At 33.5% G+C, this 23,929-nt stretch overlaps 2 protein-coding genes across 2 annotated transcripts; both read left to right on the plus strand.

Annotated features, from left to right (window-relative positions):
• Nucleotides 1-1,938: 1,938 nt before the first annotated feature.
• Nucleotides 1,939-5,474, plus strand: LOC123542361 (complement C1q tumor necrosis factor-related protein 2-like). The gene is made up of 2 exons (XM_045328177.2): nt 1,939-2,249; nt 4,607-5,474. The coding sequence occupies exons 1-2, from the start codon at nt 1,988-1,990 to the stop codon at nt 5,020-5,022; spliced, it is 678 nt and encodes a 225-aa protein (XP_045184112.2). The 5' UTR covers nt 1,939-1,987; the 3' UTR covers nt 5,023-5,474.
• A 6,612-nt stretch (nt 5,475-12,086) lies between these two features.
• LOC123542853 (heavy metal-binding protein HIP-like) lies at nt 12,087-13,714 on the plus strand. Its single transcript, XM_045328875.2, has 2 exons — nt 12,087-12,234; nt 13,299-13,714. Exons 1-2 carry the CDS (start codon nt 12,087-12,089, stop codon nt 13,712-13,714), a joined length of 564 nt encoding a protein of 187 aa, XP_045184810.2.
• Nucleotides 13,715-23,929: the final 10,215 nt, after the last annotated feature.

A 23,929-nucleotide genomic window follows, 5' to 3' on the forward strand; every position in this document is an offset into this window, starting at 1 on the left:
GTTTAACATTTAACTTTGGCAGATAAAGAAAGACATACTTTTGATGCTGCAAGTCGTAACAATAAATGCATTACCATGTTCAGTTTCTTTTTGATAAATAGTTCTGATGATACCCATTAAACGAATTAAAAAAGATCTATAAACAGTAACGTAATATTCTTGTTTGTCAACTCTACTTAAAAAATAATAAAAAAGTTAGTCATTAATGCATATTTCCATGGATTGACAGTTTGTGAGCCCTTTAGCATTCTTTTGAGTTTTAGCTCAAAGTTTCAAAGTTTATTTGAAATTCAAGGCACACGAGGGCATCTGACATACAAGACAATAAAAACAATAACACAGATACAAAAATGGCAATACTGCAATGTATCTAACATGTGGAGAATGAGAAAATACATATGATGAATGAGATAATACATATTACATGCATTCTAACATTATGTTTTTCAAACAATTGAAAGCTTCAACAGCGTATCCTCACTATTCATTAGCATAGAAAACTTAATAGAATTTGGGTGCTGAAAATTAAACTTATCCAAATATTTTCTTCTCAAGTCATTAAAGTGTGTGCAATTAAATAGATAATGGAATTCATCACCCAAAAGATTTGAATTACAAAGCTGACAGTGCCTTAAATCTCTGGGAATATTAATAAACCTGCCCTTTTCAATAGGTAACTTATGGTTAGTACATCTAAATTTCAAAAATGCAAGGGCAAGATCAGTAGGAAGAATTCTGAAGTAATTTTCAAATGCAAAGTTTTGTTTATACATGTTATAGTTTAGACATTTACTAGACTTTTCATGAACACTACTGCAATTTTTTACAAATTGATCTTTTAACCTATTGCTAACAATACCCTTAAACATACTAATAGAAGCAACACCTTGATTCAACCAATAATAAGACAAACCAAGACTATTTAAACTATTACATAGTCACAGTCTATCCAGTTTGATTTAATGTTACGCAGTGTTGAAAGCAGATATGATGTCCTATACAACAGATTACAGATTTTGTCTTCTTTAGAACTCATTAGTTTACTCTAAAAGTTAAGAATTCTACTTTTAATTTGCACTGAGAGTGGTAAAACTCCTAAATCACCATAAATCATACAATTTGGAGAACCCTTTTCAAATTCAAAACTGTTTCTATGTATTTTAACTGAAGTTTATCCGTAATACTAACATCTTCTAGCGAAATTGGCAGTTTGTAAACAGTACCTACTATCTTCTTGCTGAAGAGCTAGCGGGATAATCCGTAATAACAACGAATTTCTGATGATAGAAATGTTATTACTATAGCTTCCTGTTGTATCACATATACATGATGTAACACTGGATGTGTAGTCCGAATTGAATTATACCACCTGTACATCATTTAACTGCTACCCAATTATTGCTGATATATGTGTGTATTTTAAGGATTGCAGCAAAACGTTTGTTCTTATCACCAATTATTATTTGATGACACTGTTTTAAATAATGAATGTTGATGTTCATCTTGAGAAGAAAATGACCCTCGAAAACTCTTCCTAATGACCTTTACACAATCTAACTGTCATATCGGTCGTCAATTTTGCATACTGTTGCAATTGTTGAGACAAATACAGAGGCTGAAACATGTTCTCCTAGTGTTTTAATGGACAATTATGATTAAAAGTATTAAACTTTATGAATCCATGTCGCGCGCTCTGAAATTATGAAATAAATCTGCAAAAATTGAAGCGAGCAGAAGCTGATTTTCAAAAAAATTAATATTTTATAGATTCTGAAATAAAAATGGAAAGGGAAATCCGTTGACCAAACAATCAAGTTGGTGTAGCCTAAAGCTGAATTTCGCAATTTCAAAACATAATAAAAATTTGCGCCCGAAAGTAAAGGTGTTTCATTGGATGACGTTAACTTTCCTTTTTCTTGCTGTCAGCTATATAAATAAGTATGCTCAGTTGTTTTCCATCGAATATTTCAATATCTTTATAGAAACCATGGATGTGTTGTACGTTTTGTTTATTATTTCCATATGTGCTCTTCAATTTTCGAAGTCCGTTGAAAGTGAGCAATTTTGTTCAAAATTTCCATACGCCGAACAAACGCTAGAAAGAATGCTACGAGTGGAAGCCAAAGTGGACCAATGGGACAAAGAGATGAAAAGATTCGAGGAAGCTATTCTGTCTGTCTTAGAACATCGTAGAGACAAAACGGACAAACAACTACAAAAGCTGAGAGACGAAATTGAAAAGATGCAAGGTAGGAAATGCTGTTTCAGTTTCATTTGTTCATTTGATGAAAAAAGTATTCAGTGTATGCGTTCGGGCCTAGCATCTTTTTCAATAATTGTTCATTCATATAAACGAATGTGTGTACTTGTAGCAGCAAACACAAGCCCCAATTTTAAATAGCGCTGCCTTACTGGAATATCATGCGGTAGACACATGACATGATACCTCACCCTGTCGCTTTATACTGACACAAGGCTGACCAGTCCTAGAACTATACTCTTAATGCTGAGCACCAAGCGAGGAAGATACTAGTACCATTTTTCATGTCTTGCCTATGTTGCGGCCAGGAAGCGAACTCACGCCCTCCCGCAAGAGAAGCGGCTACCGAGACAATTAGCAAAAAAGTAATTGTAGTTAACAGGAACTTAATTAATAAATTGATATAAAAGAAGACATAACGTTGAAAATACTGTGTCAGTTAAATTGATTAATTGGTGACAAAAATATTTAGACTTAATAGGAACACAAATAATGAATTGGTATATCATCCTTGTCAGGTCCATAGAGTTGAAAATTCACCTTTATTATCATAAAGTCAGTATTTAGTTTTATGACTGCTCTACTTAAAAAGTGCGGTTAGTGCCTTATGGTGAAATTAAGCTAGACTGTTAATAAGAAATAATTATTAAAGACAGTAAATGATGTTCTACTAAACTGCGAAAATACAAAACCCATTCAATTTGTAATAATGTAATCGCTCCCTAAGAGATGCTTTTTTATCCCTAATCATGCCGCATTATACAAATAAGATGTCCATATAAGATAGATCTATATTTACTAAAGCACGTGGATTTGTCTATCAGAATATCGCCTTTCGCGGCAAATATCACTTCCTAAAGACCTCCATTTGATAAGTTACCGACCAATGCGGTTAGAGGAATTTGCTAGCCATAAAATATCAAAGTTTATCTATAGAAAGGTTAAAGGGAGAGAATTAGAGTACAGTTTTGTACCAACAATCTGTTGATGGATTGTTGATTTTACAGAAAAAATAATCAAAAGTTCTGAAATACTCATTTGTATAGTAGCAATTAACTATATTTAAACAATCATCAATCAATAAATACTTCAGTTTCACATAGAACTTGCCCCAGGTCAATATTATAAGTATTTTACTTTTTGAAGTCTAAATTCTGTCTACATAACAGATATCTGCTTGATTACTGATAATGTCCTTCCGAGCTGCAAAGACGAAGGGGAAGTCAAAAATACTTTTAGTCAGTGAATTAACAGTTCTTAATGTATTTAAACATAGATTCATATAATAAAAAATATGTCTTGTTTAACTTTTAATTTCCAACCCTTATCTTCAATCCTTTTCCTCTATTTCTGCTTATTTTCCATTAGATTGCCTGTAGTTTTTTACCAACTGCTATCCGTTCTCACATTAAGTAATCCCTCCCTCCGTAATTATCTCTCTCGTAAGCTATTTGCTCGGTTGGACAAGTTAAGTGAACAGCTGTCAGGTTTTCCCCATGCAGTTCTGTTAGGTCTTCCTGCTGGTACCCGTTCCCTCCTTTTTTAAATAATTTCCCCCGTATTTATGTCTCCCCAACACGGTTTCCTCGCTGGACAAGTTTCGTAAACAGCTGTCAGGTTTTCCCCGAGCAAACCTGTTAGTTATTCCTGCTGGTTCCCGTTCCCTCCCCATGTAAGTATTTTCTCCGCATTCATATCTCTCTTTGTAGAGACGTGGTTGTTTATCAGAGATGTTTATATAAAAAAGGCCTTGCTTTTCACGAGTAGTAACGTAAAAGCGTTGATGATATGCTGCAATGTTGGTATGTTGTCTAGTCTTTTCGGATGATGTTGTTCATTTTATAAACATGTTATATAGTATTTAATTTAGTCTCCTATAATTCTATAATAGAATGGTCTTTCATATGATTTTATGTTTTTTACTATAATGTAATTGTATGAAATGTATGTATGCAAAAATGAGACGTAAATATATATATTAAGGGCTCCGTTTAAGCGTGAGAGTGTAGAACTTGCCGTTACCTCTCAATTAACCTATTTGTTTTGCTTAGTTTCGTTCTCTGCTTTCAAAGACTGGTCTTACAGAATACATCATGGTATATTTATGCGATTTCAGATATTACAAGAATAAAAACCTCCTTTGTTAGACGTAACTGTTTATTTATCTTCACCTTAATAAATCAAGTGAAGCGTTTCTGAAACGTCAGAATAAAAACAGTTCTTATTCATATAAGGAACCTGTCCGTTTTAGAGTGAAGTACATTCTTTATATTTCAAGGCTCCTGTGTTTTAATGAACAAAATGACACAATTTATATAAATATATTTTTCATTTATATCGTTTCAGACGGGAGAATGAGAAATCAATTTATTGCATTTAATGCATATACAAAAGTCAGTGGAAAATACCCTATTGGCGAGGCTGTCATATTTCCGGAAGTCCTTCTAAATGAAGGAGGAGGATACAATTCAACGACTGGACATTTTACTGCACCTGTTGCCGGTCTTTATCACTTCACAGCTCATGTCTGCAATCAAGACACCAAGGCTATGGTAATTTCTATTAAGCATGGAACAAACACAATTGCTGTTGGCACAGAATATGAGGACAACAATAGCAGTTGCAGTTCCCTCAGTGCACCAGCATTAATGAAAGCTGGGGAGAGTGTGTATGTTAAATCTACATACGAACACAACTACATGCAGTTTAATGTATATCGACAACCGTCGTTTATGGGTGTTTTAGTGCAGAGCCGCCAATAGGTCGTTTTTGTGGATGTTTTAGTGTAGAGCCGCAAATAGGTCGTTTGTGGATGATTTAGTGTAGAGCCGCAAATAGAACAACTGGGCTGTACGTACATCTTTATGCCAAGAAAAACGTGTTCAAACTGTTCGCTTGAATGTTCTTATGTATTGTGAAATCATTTACCGTATAAGTACTTTTTCTGCGGGAACTTTATTTTTGCGTTTTCCGCGGAAGACAATAAGACCGCAGATTTAAAATCCGCAGTTTTTGTCCTGACATGCCGTGATACGACGATACAACCCGCCATTATAATCCGGTTAAGTATAAGACAATGTCCGATAGCGTTATCGGCTTTTGTCCCACATGTAGCCAAAGGCCGACGAAGCAAGTTGAAAATTTAGTAGTAACGGTAATATAATAGAAACGTTTTATTATTGTTTTTCTTTTGAATAAACAATAATTAAAATCATCGAATTTGTTTTGATTTGCGTTCACCATTGATAGGCTTTTGAGGGTTTGCATGGTCAGTTTCAATTTGTTTAAATTATGTGACAAACACAATCCATTGTATCTGTTGTGTCTATTGTTGACCGATCCGTATGGCGATTGTCATATTTACCGTTATTTGTATGGGACTTGAAAAAGGCCTGATTAACAAAACTTATGATACCGTTACAATGCACAAAGGAAAATGTTTGCAAAATACAGAACTCTCTCTCTCTCTACAGCGGCCCACTGAAAAACAAGTCCATCCTTGCAACAACAGTTGCTACTGACTCCAAAATATGCTAATTGTTCTTTATATTACCTCTCTACAACAACTCCCTCCGAACAACAACCAAATTTTCCGTCTCCCAAAGGGTGTTGTTGTAGAGAGGGAACACTGTATAGATTCAGGTATTTTTCGTGTCTGTTTGGCATGACCATATTTATAAAATGACCTGCAACAATGAATGAATACATACTCCTCTTATTATCTTCCTTTTTCGGTTATACTAGCTTAATTGCTTCAAAACTTCACACCTAAATGTGTACGTTGTCTTACGTTGTATATTCTTTCACAGTTATGTGACGATGATGATATTACATCACTATCCGTCAACTGCTATTTTCAAACCGGAAGCCAATATAACTGTCAAAATAACAACAAAATACGTACCTGTCTATTTGAAATTAATGAAACAACCGGTGGATACAGAACCGCAGAAATTAATCCTATCAACGTTAGACAGAAGATCCAGAAATTTAAAACCACTTCATTTTTTAAAAAACCGCATAATATTAAGCCCGCAGAAAAAGTACTTATACGGTAATTTCGTGGGAATGACATTGTGTGGTTTTAGCCTTAGAAACGGCAATTTCTTTGTGGACTTCAACTTTTTTCGAAATAAATGAAAGGGAATTTTGACTGTTCTTTTGGACCTCATTTCGCGCATTTATACAACCACCGCATCTACAAAATAAGTCCCCCACGCGTATTCATGATTACACAGTATCTATCTATTGTAAGTACTAATGTAAAGCTTTTAGACTCCAGAATTCGGATAATTCACTCGTAATAGTGATCCTTTGGACCACCTGTTAATTTTTTATGAAACATTGGCCATCTTTAATTCTTTTTAGGCCATTTTTAATTGACACAAAACATATACAGATCTGACAGAACTTACAACCTGTCGCAATTAGCTTTCATGATACTAGTAATTTCATTTCAAGTCGAAATTAAAAATTAAAAGTTTAATTAAGAGAAACAGAAGTATGGATATTAAAATTTTAAAAACTGAAGATTTTCGACACTGGGTTACAGATTTATTCCAACTGAAGTACACTCCCCTCCCCCACCCCACACGTACATCTATAAAGTCCCCCACAGTCCCCTATGTAAAATTTAACAAACACGGACAAAGTCCCGCCTTTGATTTTGTATCCAGTAATATCCAAATGGAGATCAATTCATTTCGTATTCGAAAGGATTATTATCATTTTAGAATTGTTATTTTTTATTTCCTTTGATTCTTTGAATTTTTAATTTAGCAATATCAAAGTGGTGAGCATAGTGACAGCAGCGGTAAAATTTAATAGAGAATGGGCGGTTAGCGGGGAGTTTTACACTTAGTAAACATTCTTTATCTGTTGTTAGAAGAGTATTTATTTTTTGCGGAATACAAGTTCATTATAATTATTCTATTAATTGTAGGTTAATGACTTCTGCGCACGATACATTTTCGATTATATCAAGAATATGGAAATGATCCAGCATATTAACATTAAAGATAAACATTAGATATATATATTAGGTACTTTCCTTCAGTAAATAAATTCCAGTTGTAAATTACCGTGAAAGTCCTTGATTTGATCCAAATCTCACGAATTTTGATTTTTATATGTCAATGAACATCGTTTTAAAAGAAAATGCCCATCAAAGTTCCAAAGTATATTCATATAGATATTAGAATTTTATATATGGTGTGATATGTTTATTTTTTATATACAAAACAGCTCCGCCGTGTGATATATTAATCCGACTGATTATTGCATTGATGACCGAAGGACAATAAAGTATGTCACATCAAAGACATCTTAATACATGTATATGCTTCAGTAACTTTTATGATCCGGTCTAATTAGATGACATCCTCGAAATTAAAAACAAGTCCAATGTTATGGTCTTGATGACCAAGGTGTTCTATGTTTTATCACGTCAGTTGCATAACAGATACGTATTAATTTCCGGTTTCTAACTTAAAACTGCAACTTCAATGACAAAGAGCCGCGTCCCCTAAGAATTCATAATAGATGTCTTTCCAGTTGGAGAAAAATATATACAACAGCTGTTTGAAGTTTGAAGAAAAAGCTTCCTTTTACAGATAAAATTAAAGAAATTATTACATTTTTATATGTAAGGAACAAGTTTGGTTTTAAAATTCAAAAGTAATTTAAAGACACTTCTGCGAGAAGGTATTTCTAAACCCGTTTTCTATGTGGATGTGGTTTACAAACTTCGTAAGATCTTGGGTCATAGTAATTTTCAAACTGTATTGGCGAAATTATAAAACGTTTTATTAAAAGAGGTTACGACCCAACTGTTTTGAGACATACCGCATGTTTAGTGTCCAGTCCGTTTACAGTTGGACACTACGCTTCCCTCTTTGATTGTGTCTGACGGAAGAGGGGGAGGACTCTATAATAAGCAGTTTTTAAATCCCACCAGGACTGAACTGTTTTGATATCTGTCTTCTGGTCTATTTCGTCTGGCCCTTAAGGGTATTTCTCTTGTTGCTCTGTCTTCTGCAAAGGCATTGAGTACATACGTTTTTTGTTCTTAAGGTTTGCTTTTTATATAATATTTATACACGAGCATTTTTGTGTTTTACATGCCATGCCTTTTTGTTTCCATTACGTGTGTTAGAGATTCGCCTGGAGGGGATTACTTTTATTTAATTGTCCCGTGTCTTTGGAACATGGTGGGGGTAAGAGTGAGGTTGGGTGCGCACCATAAACCAGTGTAGGCTCCCCAGTGGTGTTTTTGCCACTGGCCGTTCCAAGGCGGTGCCCCACTGTGTTCCTTTATTTCTTCGTTTTGTCCTCGTGTGTTGGCTTTGTGTGCGAGTGTATGTGTATGTGTGTGTGTATGTGTGTTCGCGCGCGCGTGTGTGTGTGTGTGTTTGTGGTGTGCACGTCTGCGTGCTGTGGGTTTCGTTTGGGGGAGGCTGCGTTTTTGGTACGTGGCATTCCCTGTTTGATATTTGTCTTTGTTTTTTATATGTGTATTGTGTGTGGAAATAGACTGGGGAATGCTTGTTCTGTTCTGTCGAAAATAAGAATAAAGCCGGCTTATAAGCCGTACGGTAAGATATGATTGATAACATACCTAACGTTAATTAAATCATTCTGTATAATAAATGTTTTGATTAAAATCAACTTTATTGTGGTAAAACAATTCGTAATATCGTTCTTTTGCCACATATAAAGAGCGCATGCGCATTAGAATAAAACCATCTGGTAAAACATTCTGGCATCCAATAGCATCGTAAAAAGGTCTATAGATGAGGAAAATGACAACGGATCTCATACACATATATACAATCAGCCTAAAATATCCTAACGTTGTTCTGAAGGAAGGAAAACATACATAATTGTGTATTATGTTCATTTAACATTAATGTGTGAACAGGTACGGGCCACAAAAGTAGTGAAATTGATCAATTGAGCAATACTAATGACGAATATATGTATTTAGAACTAAAATATTTTATTTACTAAATATATGATGATAGCTACGCCGCCTAAGCCCTTTCTTTTATGACTTATTTTATTTTGGTGTTCTGCTGAATTACAATAATGTCTTAGGAACAAATAAAGTCATTTAAGTAACTTCTATCGCTACCATTGGAAAAAGATGCAAGATTTCACTCTGGGAATTCTGTCAAAAGCATGCGACTATCTTCATAACCAGTCCCGGACGTTTCGTAAGGAAGCCTCCTTAGACTTTCCCACGTTAAGGATAACCGAGCCTACAACATTTCATTTTTGTCATGTTGAGCGACCTGTGGAGAGTTTCCACTGTTTATATTTCATCTGGCTATTTTTTTTTACGTGGGCTTTTACAGCGGTAAGACATGATGTCAAAAGCTTAGAAATATTGGTAATATGATATCAAAAATTTAGAAATGTTGGTAGTGATACAAGAGCTGAAAATAGCGATTAAACGGTCTTTAAATGGATGGCTCGTCTTAAGTTTATCTGCTGAGCATCTATACAAATTTAGAAAATAGAAACTTGAATAACTTTCTACCCCTTACCCATTCCTCCCCCTCTATCTGTATTTTGCATAAAATCAAAATGTACTTGTTGGATTTTTGAAGCAACCCGTCTGTAATGTTTTTTCCGTTACAGCTTCTTTTTGTTATGGGCCTACTTTGCAAGTGCGTGGCTCTGAGGCTGTGTTTATGGTGCTCTGTGCTTCTAAGAAATCTACCCTTACCTATTATCTCTCGTAAGTGACCGAATGTTATATAATAGAAGGACTCAATGTGTAAGCTGTAGTGTATTATAATGTATGCGTCAAATGATGATGATATTTGGCGTTAAGTATTTATATACTGTTTATTTATAAACTGATTAGTGTGTAGTATTCTAAACCTAACACATAGTTCTGTTTATACACACAAACATGTTTAGTATATGTGTTCATACATACTCAGAAGTAATTGTTTATATTTTCATATATGAAACATTTTTTCTAATTATTCTTGTGTAAAACTGCTGTAAGAAACTAAAATATCTGCGCGAGTGTAAATAGCAATGCTCTGTTAAACATGATCCTTTTTTGCGTTGAATTTTAATTACTAAAATAGACGAAGGAATGATTCACTTGATGTCTGAAATATTTATTAGGAATTTATTTTTGCTATTTTCCTCTGTGGTCATGAAATTAAATATTTGTGAAAGCGATATTTTCCTCAAGAACAATTCTTTACCTTTCAGGTCATATGGCTATGGCGACCTATTCAGTTTCTGATGATGGAGACAGAACCGGTCGACCTTCCGGACCGGACACTGTATCAGTCACGTGCGGGAGCTTGAGTACAACCATCTGTCTTTCTTAAGCTAACAGGGCGGATTCCTCACGAGAAAAATTCTACACCTTAAGCAAGATTTCGATACAGTATTGATGCGGGACAAGTGATCCGAAGTCAGCGACTGTACCCGCTCGTCCACGGAGTTCCAAACTTTCATTTGTCAAACTGTCTGATGATAACGTTTTATAACTATTAAAACATCAATGAATGCACTTTTTGAGACGTTAAATGTGTAAGTAAAATAAATCACTTAAGAAATTGCCGGACTTGACAGCTAAATGCTAAATTTAAAATAACCACTTAACGAATACCTGAAAACGCAAAACATGATACCTTCCCTATATCAATACCGATATCTATAGATTTCTTCAATGTTCATTCTTTTTCAAAAAGAACATCTGCAAAAAATACATATTCTGACTGCATACTTCCAGGAAATATAACGGCAATTATTCAAGTAAATGCGCTCGCCTTTGTCTTTAATCATATAAAGTTTAAGGGTCAAAGTGTATCAAAGTTCAACTAGATGTTAAGATATAAGATATTTTTCGATTTTTCTAGGGGTAATGTTCAGCTATAAAGTTTCTATGCCAAAAGAAGCCTAGTGTCTACATTAGGATTATATTTGCCTTAGCCTTTAGTACATGTGTACTAGTGTATTTAAGATAAGTATTGATTGCACACCGAAGAAGGCTCATATAAAGAGGTTGACACTGTAAATGACTGGCATGTCCAACCTGGCAATAATTTTAAACCTAAGCAATAATGATCCAAAGGTCAATTTAAAAGTAGGTCCTTCCGATTCTGCGCATACACATTTTTTATAGCCGCCCCTTTGAGTGGTCTAAGGACTATGTATAGTACAATTATATGAAAACAGCAAGGTCCTTTCGTATCCTCCAGTAAACAAATATCCTGAATCAAGAAAGCTATGGAGTTCATTGTACTTAGCGCAGATGTTTTGAATGTCAATCTTTTTTTTATTGTTAAGTCAGTCTGCAAACGTAAACAAAACCAGTTATTTTCCTTATTTACTGTTTAAGTCGGTCAGTATATTTTTGACAATGAATCACTTTGTAGTAAATATTTTGTTTTTGAAATTTCTTAGATAGAAATCTTAAAATACACAAAAGATCACAAACAATACAAAAGGTTTCATTATTTACAACATCCTACTGCTTACATATTTTTATCTCACAATCATCTTATCATTTGAACCGAATACCTCACACTTGTCTTATGTTTGTAACATTTTGTTCTTCTTATGATTGGTTGATACTACACTTTTATTAGCTACAATATCCTGATTTCAGGTATAATAATGAAAATCGTCTCGTTTTTCTGTCTAATTTTCTGACAACAAGAATACGGTCTCTGTGATACTTGTGTGCGTGATTTACGACTTCCTTCCTTCAGACGCTTTGGAAAATGAGCAGACTTGTTCCAGATTTCCATATGAGGAACAGACATTAGGAAAAGTAATGAAAGTTGAAGCGAAAATGGAACAATGGGACAAAGAGCTGAAACGATTTAAGGAAGTTATCATTTCTGTCTTAGAGCATCGTCGAGAGGAAATGGACATAAAACTGGAGAAATTTTCTGAGGAAAACAAAAAACTACGCGACGAGATTAAAAATATAACAACAGGTAAGAATAGTAATATCTGTCATATGTTTTCGAATCGGATGGAAGTGACGCACAATAACAAAGTTTCCCTTTAGTTTTATCGTTTGTAGCGTAACGGTATGTTCTTACCGTAAAATAACGTATTTTTAATCGAGAAATATACTATAAGGAACGGAGAGAAACTATCAAGGTACCTGATGTTTTTCATATGTTACATATTCAATGCATGAATCGCTAGTTTTCATAACAACACGAAAGTCATCTAGCATGTGTGTGAGTGTGTATGTTGTGGGGATGCCAGATGGGTTTTGCCGGCATGGGTAAAATCACCGGAAACGCCAGTCCGATATGCAAGAAAAAAATCTTTCAGTGTTACAAATTAACGTTACACAGAAAATTTAGTAAATATTAGGAAGTATATAAAACATATTCAATTTGTTTTATCTATTTTGTTGGGTTTACCGTCGCACCGACAATTATAGGTCAAATGGCGACTTTCCAGCTTTTTGACGGTTGAGGAAGACCGCATCCCCAGATTACGTGCATCATTTCATCATGGGCGGGCACCTGGGTATAACCACCGATCTTCCAAAAGCAGGCTGGTTGGCGTCCTCACATGAAGAATTCAACGCCCCCAAGTGAGGCCCGAATCCACACCGGTGAGGGACAAGTATTTTTAATTCAACGACCTTAATCACTCGGCCGCGGAAGCTTCTAAACGTTAAGTGGAAAGTGATAAGTGAACCCTAAGATATCCTGTTGATACTAGTTCATTGCGCGCCATTTTAAAAGACATGTGCCTTAATTATGTTATATTTGAATTCGTTATCTATTAAACTAACTAAGACAAAAGAAACCACCACTGTGCCCAACCGGCGACATTTGAAAGCAGAACCAAAACTTTCCGCTGAAAACATAAGCCGTTATATAATAGTCAATAGATCAAGTTCTGTTTAATTTAAAGGCAAAATGTACTGACACGTGCTCAGGCATGGAAGCATATTTTATGAATATGTTTTGTGAATTTCATGTAGTCAGTCCCAGCTCTTTGATGAATAATATTTCTTTATATATCCTTATTACAGAAAGTGAAATGGGAAATCCAGTTATCGCATTCAATGCATATACAAGAGTTAGTGGGAAATACCCTTTGGGCCTGGTTGTCATATTTCCGGAAGTGCTGTTAAATGAAGGAGGAGGATACAATTTGACGATCGGACATTTTACTGCACCAGTTGCCGGTTTTTATCACTTCAAAGCTCATGTATGCAATCAAGAAACGAAACCTATGGTAATTTCTATTATGCATGGGAAAATTCAAATTGCTTTGAGCACGGCGTATGAGGACAGAGATAGCAGTTGCAGCTCCCTCAGTGCACCGGCTATAATGGAAGCTAGTGAGCACGCGTACGTTACGTCTTCGTACAGCGAAAACTACATGCGGTTTAATGCAAATCGCTGGCCATCGTTTATGGGTGCTTTGGTGCAGCGTCGTCAATAAGACAGTGACGATGTATTATCGTGATCTTCTACTAAATCATTTTATCATTAAATATTTGATTTTTATCTAGATTCTCCTACCTTCGCTAATTAAATAAAACATGTGTACATGTAGAGCTTCCATCACAATTAAATATTATTTGGTAATATATCTTTGTTAATAAATCTTCCTTCTTTTAATGGTACCAAATATTCATTCTGTGTTTACTTATACATTTATGAGTGTGCAGGTTTTTGACCTGATACACATTACAGTTATTATGATTGTTTTCGCACACAGTTGTTTTGTTTACATAGATGCTTTGTAATAATTGTTCATATACTCACATATGAAATTAGGCAAAGAAATTTATATTGTTAGAATGGTTGTTTACATATTTTGCATGCATTGCAAGAATACACTTTAGACACTTCGTGGAATCATTTACAGATACCGATTTGATATATATTTTGTACTAGATCTATGATTGATTCCGTAATTTTCTTAGACATTGTTTTCGACTTTGGCTGACGCGAAGAGAGATGTAAATGAGGAAACAGACAATGGATCGTCTTCACCTTTAATACTGGCCTTTGTTTCGACAGAAATTGGGCTGCGCAAGTGCTGTAGCATATTTATAAACACATTGAACGATAGCATTCATATATATTGATTTGTTCGAACTAATGTACGAGTGTGTAGATAAGGCGTGAAATATGAAAGTACTGGAACTGAGCGACGATTTTGAAATAATTGCCGACGAGAAATGTGTGTTTGGACCTAAAATATGAGTTTGTTGTTATTACATTTACGACACTAACTGCCCTTTCTACTCTATATATTGTTTAATTCTACGTAGCTTTTTGCTAATAATCTATCCTATTATTTGATTGGGTTTGTTTCAATAAAATTAGAGTCGCAACAACGACTCAGGTCATAGATGGAATTTTATCCAATAGTAATTACGACGGAAAATGCCCCCACCCCCCTCACCCCACTGACGTTAGAGAATTGTGGTCGATAACCGGCAAAAGAAGCATATGTAAAATACTAAAATGTTTAAAAAATGAAAAGGATTTTATGATTTTTTACCCTTAAATGCTTACACTTGTGTCTAACAACATCATTTGATAATTTCGATTGTTATACCTTTTAATATATTTTAAGTTAATTAAGCTGAATTCTCCTTCCAACAGACAATTTAAGAACTTCCCAAGAGCACTTAGCTCTAAACAGTAAACACATTAAGTGACCCCAGTGGTGTGTGCTCTGAATGTACATGTGTGCATGATGATTGTTTAAAAGTATCAAGAGAGATATGATGGTCCTAGCCTGGACCACTTGGCTTTAAATGTTTTGGTTGGTATTAATGCCACACCAACATTATTATAGGTCATATTGCGATTGTCCATATTTTAATGGTAGAGGATTAGACCACAGGAGCTCAACCCCGAGCATATATTTATTTCAGACACGGGCGAGCACTAGGTTAGAACCCAATGTCCTACGCAGTGGTCTCCCTTTACAGTTAACAGACTTTTGCCATCACAACAGCTGTTCAACAGCCTTGTCAAATGAATAGATAGTCAAAAAAGGGGCATAATCTTGTTAAAATGCAAAATGGAATAACTGATCCTGTACAATGCATGTCAGACCATCACAGTGGACATGTGTGTATTCCATCAGTGGGCATAGAGATTCCAGCTTACATACAAAAACTTAAACAAATATTATTCAGTCGAAGAAGGTGCTTAACTTCGTAAAAGTGCAAAGCACAGTTATGGAACCTCTGCACTGCAATTTAAATCATAACAGCAACAAGCGTATGAAGTTTCAATCCATTCACGTTAGTTGGTACTGAGCTTCCAGCTTATGGAACCTATGCAATGTAAGTCACGTTTGGTTACTGAGATACCATCTTACTTATACAAACTAAGCCAAATTGGGACGCCGATGCGAACGCCCGCCCCGAAGAATGGGCGAGACCAATAGCTCTATTTATTCTTTTAATAGCCAAGCTAAAACCAACACACATTCAGCTATTTACACAATGTGGTCTTAAGGCCTTTTTCTTGTCTGAAATTCAAAGTTGAAAGGACCATAATTTATATTAGATATTAATTCCAGATATCATGCGAGTGGTTATGAATTTTTAAGTAATTCCATCGAGTATAATGCTGAAAATCAATTCCGTGAAGTACTCAAAACATGATACACATATCTGAGATGTCAGAGGTCAATAACAGAAATCATTCAGCCCAAAAAGGTTAACTAATCAGTCCTATCAGATTAAATTCAAACCCCATCAATATTTTGGGACTTGCGACTTGCGATCCAAACTAACCCAGAAATGATCTGTTAAGATCTATTCTTTCGTGTTTTTATGACAGTAATAATACATGATATGAATCAAACAATTGAGATACAAATTGACAGTGGCATATATTATGTAAAGACCATGTGTATAATGTCTAAATATTTTATCGTAACAGCATATACAGTACTTGATATATTTAGTTAAGTTTAGCCCACACATGTAAACTGTATGATTATTAAGATATTTATCTATGTCTTAATTATACTCATAAGAGACTGACTCTAAAAGTAAATAGATAAAGTTGTGAAAATATTAATTCACGAAAGACCTGAAATGACCACCTGTCATCCTGTAGTAGAATTGTATTATACCTGTTGTTATCCAAACGATATTCATCAAGTTTGTGTGTGAGGAGGTGGGGCGGTTGTGTAGATCACTAGGTTGTTGAGGGCCTTTTAGGGCGTGTGCGTAACTCTGCTTAAATTGTTTATGAGGAAAATGCCAATGACATGCAAGATCTCAATCTTCCAACAATATGTGAAACAGGATCAGTATATTGTATGCCCGCATATGGGACGACGTAAATTACGTGTACTGACTTGAGTCATCGGCCAACATTAACTATTAAAGTTATACAAACCTAATTCAGAAAAAAAATTAAAACGTTTATTCTACTAAAAGCATCAACAGAAGCACAAATTTATGGAAAATTGATTTTATACATGCTAAAGGACGTAAAAACTACATGAAACTTACAAAACTACGTAGAACTGACAAAAGAGCGTGGAACTGACAATAATATGTTGAATTGACAAATGTTTGTGGAACTAACACAAACTTACGGATTTCTTCAAATATTGTCCAATTTCCTGTGTTTCTTACTACACTACTTTCCTATTTAACATTTTTATTTCCTGTATGTACATCTTAGTGAAAAAGGAATTTTCCAACAACAATTAAAATACTAGTATGCCAAACCAGATATTTTAACGAGGTTAGAAGTTCGCTATTTGCGCAAAATTGTAATTGGCTCTTGTACTTAAATATACATTATATATGTCTTGTGAAAGATAAGGCATTATTCAAGACAAAAGTAGCACTTTCACGGATCATTAAATTCATGATTACGGACAGTGAAACAAAATAGCAAAAATAAATCACTTTTTTTATTTTGTTATTTATAGTATATAAAATATCAAGTGCTGCATTCCTTCGTCTATTTTATTAAAAACACAACTCGTAATACTGAGCATTGATTTTTAAACTCACGTGCAGATACTTTCAGTGTCTAACTACACTTTCAGTGTCTAACTACACTTGAAGTTTTACAAATCCGTGTGGGGCAACAGTACCCGTCAGGCCATGGAGACTCATACTTTAACGTGATACCCTGATTTACATTAATGTGCCTTTTAAACCATAGTTTTTCCATATCTTGATGTGTTATTAAGATGAATGAATTTGGAAACTAAACAATAAATTTTGAATAACTCCTGAACGAATACCTAAAATGCAGAATATTATACCTTCCCTTTGTAACATTGATTTCACATGATACGGATTGATAAATAACATTATAACGTCATTAACTCCCCTGTTTGACGTCGAAATTACGTCCCTTGTTTCCCTGACGTCAACGTCATTTCTATTGAATTAATTCCCTTTCTCTTATTGTTATATATTTAGACACACTGATGAGCCATTCACGGCGAAACTAGTTTGTGACTTTTATATTAAAATTTAAGAAAAACTAAGCGAGCGTGTGAAGTCATTTTATAATTTTACGATATATATATATATATATATATATATATATATAGTAAGTATAAAAGGCTGATAAAACATGCACCTATGAAAACGAAAAGGGTAAAACGCGTCATACAACCTTCGTGGTTTACAGAAGATATCAAAAAAGCAATTATTCAACGGGATAAGCTACATAAGGATAAAAAATTTAATGAATACAAGATTTTGCGGAACAAAATTTCATCCATGATAAAGAAAAGTAAAAAGAATATATATAACATTGCAATAAAAGATAATAAAAATCCAAGCTATTTGTGGAAAAATATAAGAAATATATCAAATAACAATACAGAAGAAAATGGCATATCATTGCCATCAAAACTGGTTATCAATGAAAACATTATCGATGAGCCTTCAAATATATTGAATGCACTGAACAGTCATTTCATTAATATATCAAATATCGTTAAGAAGACAGAATTTGTAACAAATAATTTCTCAATTTTGGAAAAGTATCTAGACAACAAATTGAAGTTTAACATATTTGATATTGAACCAATATCGGCATTTGAAGTTAAAAAAATTATAGATAAATTAGATACTAATAAATCAACGGGATTAGACGGCATTGGTCCTAATATACTTAAATATTGTGATGACTATATCACGTCTGCAATTGCTTTTTTGATAAACAAAAGTATCGACACATGTACGTTTCCAGATTCTTTAAGAGATGCATTTGTTGTTCCAGTATTTAAACAAGGAAACAAAGAAGATCCAAACAACTATCGCCCTATCTCAATTTTACCGACAATATCTAAAATATTTGAAAGACATATAGCGATTCAAATGCAATCTTTTTTCAAAACATTTAACATCATTCACGAAACTCAGTCAGGATTTAGACCCAATCATTCATGCCATACAGCTCTTACGCGATTAATAGATGCCTGGTTAAAAGACGTAGATTCTGGAAAATACGTAGGTGCTGTATTTCTTGACTTAAGGAAAGCATTTGATCTTGTTGATCACTCTATTTTACTACATAAACTAAGATTATATAAATTTACAGATAGTACAATTAAATTATTCCAGTCGTATTTATCCAACAGAAAACAGTTGATTAAAGTTGGTAACTTCAGATCCGAACAAATGACAGTTAGTTCCGGCGTTCCACAAGGGTCAATTCTCGGTCCCCTGTTATTTTTACTTTATATCAATGACATAGCATTATCAACAAACGAAGGTAATATTGATCTATACGCTGATGACTCGACAATATATGAATCTGATTATGATATGAAAATTGTTGAAAGTAAACTCCAAGAAAATTTAGATAAAATCGAAAAATGGTGTTTTTCAAACAACATGCTGTTACACCCATCAAAAACAAAATGTATGCTTACAAGTACAAAACACAAGAAGCGCAACTGCAGCAATTTGAACTTAACTATTGGTGGATCTATCATAGAAAATGTAACAGTTCAAAAAGTTTTAGGAATCTATATCGACAATACACTTTCGTGGAATATACAAATAGATAAAATATGTTTAAATTAATTCAAAAATTGCACTATTGAAGAGGATTGTATATTTTTTAACAGAGAATATGAAAAAATTATTCTACAATGCATATATTTTGTCTGTTTTAGATTACTGCTGTACAATTTGGTCTACATGCAGTAAAGGCTCATTAAATAAGATTTTTGCACTTCAAGGAAGAGTTGCTAGGATTGTTTTAAATAAAGAACTGCAGACAAATAAATCTGAAATGTTAAAAGAACTCGGATGGATGAAATTTTCTGATCGGTGCAAATACCATACTGGAGTAATGATATTTAAAACTATAAAAAGTCTGGTACCATCTTACATATCTGATATTGTAACATTTTCCAGCAATGAAATTTATGGCCTTAGATCAGTTGTACATAATGATATTTTAATACCTAAATGTCGCACGAATTATATGAAAAGATCATTTGGCTATAATAGTGCTAAAGTATGGAATATCATTCCACAAAATATTCGTTGTGTGGATTCACTTACTTCTTTCAAAAGCAAGTACAAAAGTACTTATTAGGACCTGAATAAGCTACAACTTTTTTTTTCTTCTGCAATTGCTATTTATTTATTTTCTTTTAATATATGGGTGAATGCATATCTGAGTGATTTTACTTTTTATGATTGTATACATATTTTTTTCTAATTAAATGGAGTGTTTGTCAAGAGTGAATGCTGTATTTAAATGTTTATCATTCTAATTCTGTCTTATATTATAATTAGATAATTGGTTTTAATCTATTTTTGTGTGTTGAACCGTTTTTATTAATATTACAGAAGGCCACATTGAAATTTAAGATGTTTAATATGTTCTAACACTGTTATATATCTTTATGTGTTACCTTCTTTAAATAAAGTTATTATTATTATTATATTATATATTATTATTATTATTATTATGTACAGTATTGTTGATTGGTATTATAAAGACATTCCGCAAAATATATGACAAGCATCCTGTTGTGCTCGTGAGAAAAAAAAAACACGCATGTTCTGACTGCATACAGATAACGATCAACTATAATTTAAACGATACCTAGTGTCTACTTTAGGATCCAATAAGTATTCCTTAGCCTATAATACATGTGTACAAGTGTAACTCAAATAAGTATTGTTTAATGATAAACACACCAAAGAATGTTGATATAAAGAGGTAAATAAACGACTTGGATGATCAGTCTGGCACTAATCTCAAACCTAAGCAATAGAGACCCGACGGTCGGTTTGTAAGTTAGTACAATTTGTTGGAAATACTTCCCCAGATTTATTTCTGATAGACCAGGAGATATTTTAAGTGCTATTCTGTGCATAAACGTTTTTAAAACTAAAACTTAAGATTTTGCATAGCAAAAATAGAATATTAGGAAAACTCAAGTACTTTTGTAAACTCCAGTGAAAAATAATGATGACTCAGAAAATAAGAAAGTAGAGTTTTTGTTAAACTTTGGGAGCCATTGTACTAAACATAGAGTTTATGAATATCTCTTTTTTTCAGCTTGCAAACGTAAACAAAAACCAGTTATTTTCCTTATTTACTGTTTAACTTGGACAACATATTTTTGATATGAATCACTGTGCGGTAAATAGTCTGTAGATAAAAATCTCAAAATACACAAAGATCCCAAACAAAAAAAAAAAAAAAAATGTTTTATCATTTACAACATCCTGTTGCTTACATCTCATTGCCTCATATTTATCTTACAATCTTCAGTGAATACCTCACATTTGTCTTATGTTTGTAACATTTTGTTCTTCTTATGACTGGTTGATAGTAACCTTTGTATTAGCTATAACATCCTGATTTCAGGTATAATAATGAAAGTCGTCACGTTTTTCTCTCTATTATACTGACAACATGAATGCGGTCTCAGGGATACTTGTGTGCGTGATTTATGTCTTCATTCCTTCAAACACTTTGGAAAATGAGATGACTTGTTCCAGATTTCCATATGAGGAACAGATGTTAGGGAAAGTAATGAAAGTTGAAGCGAAAATGGAACAATGGGACAAAGAGCTGAAACGATCCGAGGAAGTTATCTTTTCTGTCTTAGAGCATCGTAGAGAGGAAACAGAAAGACAACTGGAGAAATTTTCTGAGGAAAACAAAAAACTACGCGACGAAATAAAAAAACAAAACTAAAGGTAAGAACATGATTTCATCTTATAAAGAAAAAATGAGTCAATTAGGAAATTTATAAACACAAATATACGTTTAGTGGAAAGATAAAGTGTACCTTAATATATACAGATGATATACCTATTGTATGTAATTGATTTGCGCGTCATTTTAAAAGACATTTGTCTTAGTTGTGTCATGTTAGAATTTGTGGTTTTGTTAATAAAGTCCATGCTGTGACAAAGAAACCACGATTGTGTTCTGCGCAGGGTTTGAACGAACCCGTGACATTTGGAACAAGCCCCGATAACGTATCTAATAAATAGAACCCCTTTTAGAGTATTCCTGTCATAAAAGATCAAAGGGAAACAACTGTGAAATAACCAATAAATTGAATCCAACATAAAAACAGTGGTCAAAAGTGAAAGAAAAATAAATACGAGGTACTTTTCCCAACTGATCAAGCAGAACAAGTATGACCTGCATTTGTTTTAAACTTTTTGTGTTCGATGTACAATGTGCACACCTTTCTCATGGGTAATACTATTCTTTTTTTATTTTGTGCCGAGTCCCTGCTAGAAAGTTTATTAGTACATCAATTTTTCTTATTTAAAAAATTGCAAGAATTTCATTCAAGAAATTTTACAACTTTGACTAACATATTTAAGTTTGGCATTTGAGCTAATTTCTTTCAATTTGGTTTACACCAAGTTCGATATAAAATATAACATGTATATATATTATTGGGAAAACCTGTCAATACAGGAGCTGTCCATTTTGCTCCAGATGTTTTTAGAATGTCTTTTTTATATATTTCTGTATTTACTTGGAGAGGAGGAAAAATATAAATATATTAAGCAAGTTGGTGCACTTAGCTATCATTTTGTTGATATTGATATTGACAATATTGCATTTTTCTCTAAGATTTCATAATTTCACGTACCCATTCTCACACTTTAAATCAATAGCATAATATTCAAAATAATTTACAGATGAAGACTTGGGAAATCCAGTTATTGCATTCAATGCATACACAAATGTCAGTGGAAATTACCATATGAGCCAGGTTGTCATATTTCATAATATCCTGCTAAATGAAGGAGGAGGATATAATGAGACAACTGGAAAGTTTACTGCACCAGTCGCTGGACTTTATCACTTCACAGTTCATGTATGCAATCAGTTAAAGAAACCTACGGTATTTTCTATTATGCATGGAACAAACACAATTGCTGTTAGTACAGAATACGAGGATAGCCATAGCAGCTGCAGTTCCCTCAGTGCACCGGTTATAATGGAAGCTAGGGAGCAAGTGTACGTTACGTCTTCGTTAAGCGAAAACTACATAATGTTTAATATACATCGCTGGCCATCGTTTATGGGTGTTTTAGTGCAGTGTCGTCAATAAGACAGTGACCAACTTTCTTGAAAAATTTTATTATTAAATATTTTATTTCAATCCAGATATTTCTACCTAAAACTATTTGTACATGTACAGCTGCTATCACAATTAAATGTTAATTAGTAAAGTATGTTTATTAAAAACTCTTTTAATGTTACTAAATATTCTGTGTTAACTTATACATTTATAAGTGTGAGGGTTTTGAACTGATATACACAAAACAGTTGTACTGTTTGGTTTGGCACACAATTACTTTGTTTACATAGATGCTTTTAGTAATTGTTTATATACTCACATCTGAAACTAAGGTAAAGAAGTTTATATTGTAAGAATGGTTGTTTAAATGTTTTGAATGTATTGTTAGAATACACTTTATAGATATCGATTTGAAAAAACTTTTGTACTCAATCTGTATTCAATTCCGTACTTTTCTTAGACAATGTTTTGTTATTTCGCTGACTCTATAAGATATACATGTAAACGTGAAAAGTGACAATGGATCGTTTACACCTTTATGAGTTTGCAAGGTTGTGACCTGATACACACAATACAGTGATACTATTTGCTTACGCATTTGTTTACGCACATAACTATTTTGTTTAAATATGTGAAGTGCAATGTACCTAATAGTATGTGCTTTAACACGATGACATTAAACTGTCACATGCATTTCCACGTTCATACAACTCTGTCCTTCGTTATAACTCTTCTGCAATTGTATTGTGTCTTGGTACTGTTTTATAAACTTCATTAAACTTAATGGTTTACATGCCTTTGGGAAATTAAACCGCTTTTGAAGCGACAAGACATAACGTTTCACATGTAATATTTTACTTATCAGTATAACTTTATGCTTGTTCTTTATCTTGTAATACATTTATTTTGTAAAAGTAATTTGCATATAAGCTAGTTGGGAACAATACTTTCACTAATGCTGGCAGAGCTTGTGGTCCCACCCTGTAAACATGTTTGGAAAATATACATTTATGAATTTATGGATTATATGCAATAAAATATGTTTTAACTAAATATACAGTTTTCTGGACTTTGGTCCTTAAAGGAATTGATATAATGTTTTCTTAAATCACAATTTTG

Source organism: Mercenaria mercenaria, unplaced genomic scaffold (assembly GCF_021730395.1).
Source record: "Mercenaria mercenaria strain notata unplaced genomic scaffold, MADL_Memer_1 contig_1215, whole genome shotgun sequence".
NCBI classification, from domain to species: domain Eukaryota; kingdom Metazoa; phylum Mollusca; class Bivalvia; order Venerida; family Veneridae; genus Mercenaria; species Mercenaria mercenaria.

Coding starts and splice junctions, on each gene's coding strand:
- LOC123542361 (XM_045328177.2), top strand. CDS start 1,988: ATGGATGTGTTGTACGTTTTGTTTATTATTTCCATATGTGCTCTTCAA. Junction 2,250..4,606: donor CGAAATTGAAAAGATGCAAG/GTAGGAAATGCT, acceptor ATATCGTTTCAG/ACGGGAGAATGAGAAATCAA.
- LOC123542853 (XM_045328875.2), top strand. CDS start 12,087: ATGGAACAATGGGACAAAGAGCTGAAACGATTTAAGGAAGTTATCATT. Junction 12,235..13,298: donor GATTAAAAATATAACAACAG/GTAAGAATAGTA, acceptor TCCTTATTACAG/AAAGTGAAATGGGAAATCCA.